This window comes from Clupea harengus, chromosome 21 (genome assembly GCF_900700415.2).
Source record: "Clupea harengus chromosome 21, Ch_v2.0.2, whole genome shotgun sequence".
In the NCBI taxonomy this organism is placed as follows: domain Eukaryota; kingdom Metazoa; phylum Chordata; class Actinopteri; order Clupeiformes; family Clupeidae; genus Clupea; species Clupea harengus.
In genome coordinates this window covers 457,050-462,379 of record NC_045172.1, presented here as the reverse complement: position 1 = coordinate 462,379, position 5,330 = coordinate 457,050, and the positions used below count along the sequence as shown (strand labels likewise).

At 45.1% G+C, this 5,330-nt stretch overlaps 1 protein-coding gene across 1 annotated transcript; it reads right to left on the bottom strand.

Moving 5' to 3' along the window:
- Positions 1-2,582: 2,582 nt before the first annotated feature.
- LOC105896513 (keratin, type I cytoskeletal 13-like) lies at positions 2,583-5,330 on the bottom strand. The gene is made up of 6 exons (XM_031559141.1): positions 4,858-5,330; positions 4,553-4,635; positions 4,106-4,262; positions 3,673-3,834; positions 3,245-3,370; positions 2,583-2,822 (listed from the first exon to the last, which is right to left on the bottom strand). The coding sequence occupies exons 1-6, from the start codon at positions 5,317-5,319 to the stop codon at positions 2,583-2,585; spliced, it is 1,230 nt and encodes a 409-aa protein (XP_031415001.1). The 5' UTR covers positions 5,320-5,330.

The following is a 5,330-nucleotide window of genomic DNA, read 5'->3' as shown; positions in this document are numbered from 1 at the left end:
GGGCCTTAGCAACCATGTTGAACTCCTGGCTAGTGAAATAAAGTTTGAACTTTACAATTTCTTGCACCAAGGCTTCAAGAATGTTGGACTTTAGTCTAGGATCTGGAATAAGAAGTGTGCCATTCTCTTTGTAAGCAGCATTGCCCCTCTCAAGTTTTAACTCAGAATCATATGAGAACTGGGGCACATGGAAACTGATAGGCCAAGCTGATCTTGAGCTTGTCAAGTTTAGTGACTCGGGGGAGGACAGAATCAGGAGACCCATGAGATGATGATGATGCACTGGCAGGTGAAGCTGGAGATGGAACTGAAGGAGGTCTCAGCACATTGGGAAGCTGAAGATGAACTCTCAATCCGGATTACTTTGATTTCCCTCTATCCTGGAAGTTACCCTCAGCAGACATTTTGCTTCTATTCCATGTTCTGTAACATTTTGGGTGCAGAACTATGCTGTGTTCATCTCTTCAACAGGCTGTAGATCAGCATGTCAACAGCCAGAATGTGGAAAACTGTCCACAAAGGAGCTGACATTAATTGGGACCCTTTAATAAACAAGATTTGTACCGCAAGCATTCATTTAAATAAAACATCTACGTATGTATATAAACTATGTGTACCAAAGTGTTGGTGCTAGATTGGTCTACTTTCAGTTCTGACTGATTGAGAATGTGTGGCACATTATGAAGCGCGAACTACAGCTCATTCCTTGCCTAATAGAAGGATGGGGAGAAATCTGCTTGCTTAACATGAACTAGTGTCCTTAGTACTCAAGCGCTTAATAGGTTTTAGGAAATGAAATGGTGCTGCTACAGAGTGGTAAAATAAGGACACAGGTGTTGATAAGGAATTCAGCTCAGGCGTACTTTATGCAGCACAGTGGGTTGACATCTATGACTGTAAAACGTCATTGCTTTGAAAAAATTGGTTGAAAGGTTTACAGCGTCCCCTCTATTGAAATCCCCAGGTACAATGTCGTTGTAACAGTGACACATAGCCTAGGTTACTAAATAGTGAATTCATAATAACAAAAATGACGTGATTTCTGTTTCTGCCACACACCATACACATAACATCAAAATAAATTAAAATCATTGGACTTCTCTTTATTTTTATATAGATTCACGTATGTCACTGTAGGAGCCATTTGGGGTTCATGTTTTAATCTTGTTGGGACACTAGATGGCGCTCCACCGTAATTGGGTTTACACAATAAAGGTGGGAAAGGTCATGCAGGTGGCAGGTGTTGCTTGACAGAGGGAGAGCGCGTATAGCTTTTTGACCGCTTCATCTGTACCACCAAAGGTCTGTTATATGTTAATGAGATGCAAGTTTGGATGTATGGACAACTTTATTGATTGGATCTTACTGTGGGAAATAAAGTTTCATAACTAAGAATGCAAAGTTGGAACGTTATTTTACATCTAACAAGCGCGTCAATCAAGTGCTCAGTCAGCAATCCCTCTGGGCTTTAAGTGTAGACTTAGCCCATACAGTCACTATAAAACATTGTTTTCTTGGCGTGTGGTAATAGACATAAACCACCACTAGAAGGCTCACTAATCATGTAGAGACAGTTGTGAGTATACGGATACCTGACTGGTGACAGAACCATCAATGTTAACCAAACTAACTCTTATAACACCTTCTGTTTACTTGCACTCACCTTGCTAATATTATAGACCTGAGGTTTGATGGCATGTCTCCTCATCCCGCAATGCTTTGTGGTTTAAGTTCATTGTACTGCACCTTTTCATTAATGATAACCTGATCACAAGAGATTAAAGACTGGAATAATACAGTCTAACTGAGGACCATTTGAAGCAGGGTTTGATTGTTTTGTTTTTTTCTCACCAACTCCACATAAATAATGAAGCTCAAACAGAAAGTAGATTTTAGTGGACTCTTGCTTTATTGGAAGTGTTTGTGACTAGATATCACAGATAACCTGTGGCAAACTGCAGGGTTAAACCTGCCTTGTGCTCAGGTGAATCAGCAACAGGTAAGTCTTGGGTCAGGGGTTCCACTTCAGTGACGGCACCTCCTTAGGAACCGATGACGGAGGAGGAAGTGGAAGAAGACACCACCAGTCCATCAACCAGCTCTTCAGTCACTGTCACCACTCTGGTTCTAGTGCTGGACGTTGGCGCTGCTACAACTACCGCTGACTCAATCGCTGCTGACACAGACGCTGCTGACACTGCCGCTGCTGACACAGACGCTGCCGACACAGTTGACGCTGAAAATGACGACGCGCTCCTGGCAGAAAGGGGAGAGACGATGAATGGGCGACAGTGGTACAGAAGGTAAAAAAGTCGTTTAGTAATCAAAAGGTTGCTAGTTCGATTCCCTGTCGAAGTGTCCTTGAGCAAGGCACTGAACCCCTAATTGCTCCTGATGTGCAGTGTGCCATCAGTGTAAATGTAAAATGTGTATACATTGTAAGTCGCACATATGTAAGTCGCTTTGGATAAAAGCGTCTGCTAAATGACTAAATGTGAAATGTGAAATGTATGAACACGAGATTAATCATCGAATTTCAACAAATGTTCGTGTTACTCAATCTCCCAATTCAAGCTCGGCACTTACGAGATGTGACTGTGAGTGTATGCTCCACCGTCGAGCAGTCTCCTGTACTCGGCGATCTCCAGCTCCAGTCTGGTCTTGATGTCGAGCAGGATTGCGTATTCGTGGCCCTGGTGCTCAAGGCCTCCGCGGAGAGCGCCAAGCTGCCCCTCCAAGCTGCTCACCTGCATCTGGAAGCTGGCCAGCATGCCAGCATAGCGGGTCTGTGTCTCAGCCAGAGTGGCTTCCATGGACGCTTTCTGAGACACAAACAGAGGAAGACAAGTCAGATAGTCTCATATTGATTGGTGATTTGAGCAATAATGATCTTGTTTCAGACATATAGGAGTTACGTTTGTGGAAGTAATAGCTTTTTTATCTTTGCTTATGCAGAGGTCAAACACATAAGGACAGGTAGAGATAGCTCCCCCGTAATTCGCCTAGATATCTAAAGCAAGATCATTATTGCTCAATTCAACAATAACTATAATAGACAGCAAAAATAGGATTGCAACATTGTGAAGGTACTGATATATATATATATTGCAGATAATTATAATTGTGGAGCAGTTGGGGTTTAGGTGCCTTGCTCAAGGGCACTTCAGCCGTGTATGTTGAGGGAGCGCAAAGCGCTGTTCGTTCAGTCCCTTCACTGTATGGCACCGTTTTATTCTGCACTCACCATGCTGATGAGGCCTTGGAGCTCGATCTGGAGTGCCTGTGCAGTGGTCCTGATGGATGTGACTTCTGATGTGGACGTCTGGAGGGTGGCTGTGCTTGTCAGGACTTCTTTGCTGAGCGCTTCGGTCTACAGACATTGAGGAGAAGATGCAACAATGTTGACGTGTGACAAGTTGCTTTAGTGCATCTCTTGTGGTTGTAAATATGTTCTTATCATTTTGAGTTTGTATGAAAACTGTTAATGGCCTAACCCCATTGTGCCGTAACAACTGCTGTATTAATATTTGGGTACTTACTTTTTTGTTAGTGGCTTTCCATGGTTTACTAACTCTAATACTATAAACACCAGACATTAGTTTCTGTCCTGACCTGGAGTGAATTTGTTCCAAGGTTAGCAGCTCTGTGGGATGGCTGATGTAGCCTACTCACCTTTGCCTGGAACCAGACCTCCAGCTCCCTTCTGTTCTTAGTGGCCACAGTCTCGTAGTGCTCACGGATGCCGGCCAGGACGATAGTGAGGTCCTCCTGAGGAGCAGCGTCCACCTCCACGTTTACTGTGCCGCCGATTTGTGCCCGCAGAACCAGGAGATCCTAAGGAAGACATAATAATGATGATGATGATGATATGTAAGGGATCATGTATAGTCCGCCTGTCAGTATCGCAAAAAACATCTGTCACGATGAACAGGAACCCGACGTGCAGTGGGGCATTCCGCAGCATTTTGAGGAGCTGTATAATAATTAACTTTATACGTGCACCACTTTTCATGAAAGTGTGTAGGTCAAACAGCTACAAAAAGAAATAAAAACGGCAACAACAAAGACTACAGAGACATATGAATGAGTAAAAAAAAAGGCAAACCTCCTGGTGGTTCTTCTTCAGGAAGGCAACCTCCTCCTGGATGCCTGTGATCTGCATGGCCAGGTCGGATTTGGAGAGGGTGAGGTCATCCAGCACCCTCCTGAGTCCAGCGATGTCAGCCTCAACAGAGAGGCGCATGGCCAGCTCTGCTTCATATCTGAAATTTAAAAAAGCATTTAAAATAAACATCTCAACAGAAAAAGGACAGGATACTGTGCTAGGATGAGTGCAGGATACTGTGCTATGAGTGCAAGATGCTATGCTAGGATGAGTGCAGGATACTGTGCTAGGATGAGTGTCTGGGTCTGAGTTGCATGTGTTTCTGCATGCGTACTTATTCATTCCAGTAGGGGGCATTGTGCACTACCTAAACCTTTGGGGAAGCTCTTTGCTGATACCTAATAAAATCAAATGATGTTCCAAGAGTAGACAAGGGCTTAAACTTACTTGACTCTATAGTCATCGGCAGCCAGTTTGGCGTTGTCAATACCCAGCACAGCTGCTCCTTTAACACTGATGATGGCCATAATCTAAAAGTAAAAAACGAAAAAGAATTTAGATCTTGTACCACAGGCAGTGAAATGAGGCTATATACTTGTTATGGTTTTACAATCACATGAACTGTAGAATAATTAAGCTAGTCCATACATCTTACAAAGACTACGTAAAGCCATATAAGAAGTCACAGAAGAACCCTTTAACTTTAAAGAACTGAATTTCTGCACTGACACTGGGCGCCTAGCAACACTCACCCTGGCCTGGAGGTCGCTGATGGTGACCATGAAGCCAGAGAAGTCATGGGCGGCAGGGGAGATCTTAGCCGCCAGAAACTGTCTGATCTTCAGCTCCAGCTCGGCGTTGGCCGTTTCCAGGGTGTGCACCTTGGCCAGGTAGGAGGCCAGACGGTCGTTCAGGTTCTGCATGGTGAATTTCCCGTTGCCAATGACGGCCTCGAAAGCTCCGCCACCGCTGGCCATGCTGAAACCGCCACCGCCACCACCGCCAGCAGCGAACCCGAACCCTGCGCCACCACCACCGCCTGCTCCAAAAGCGCTGGAGATGCGAACTCCGGATCCTCCTGCACCGCCGTAGACACTACCAGCCCGCATGACACTCAAGCGAGCTCCACCTCCGGACAGGGAGAGCCCAGACGAACCCCCTGCGATGGATGATCCGGAGGACATGGACACACGGCTGGAGAAGGTTGTTGCCATTGTGAGTTGAG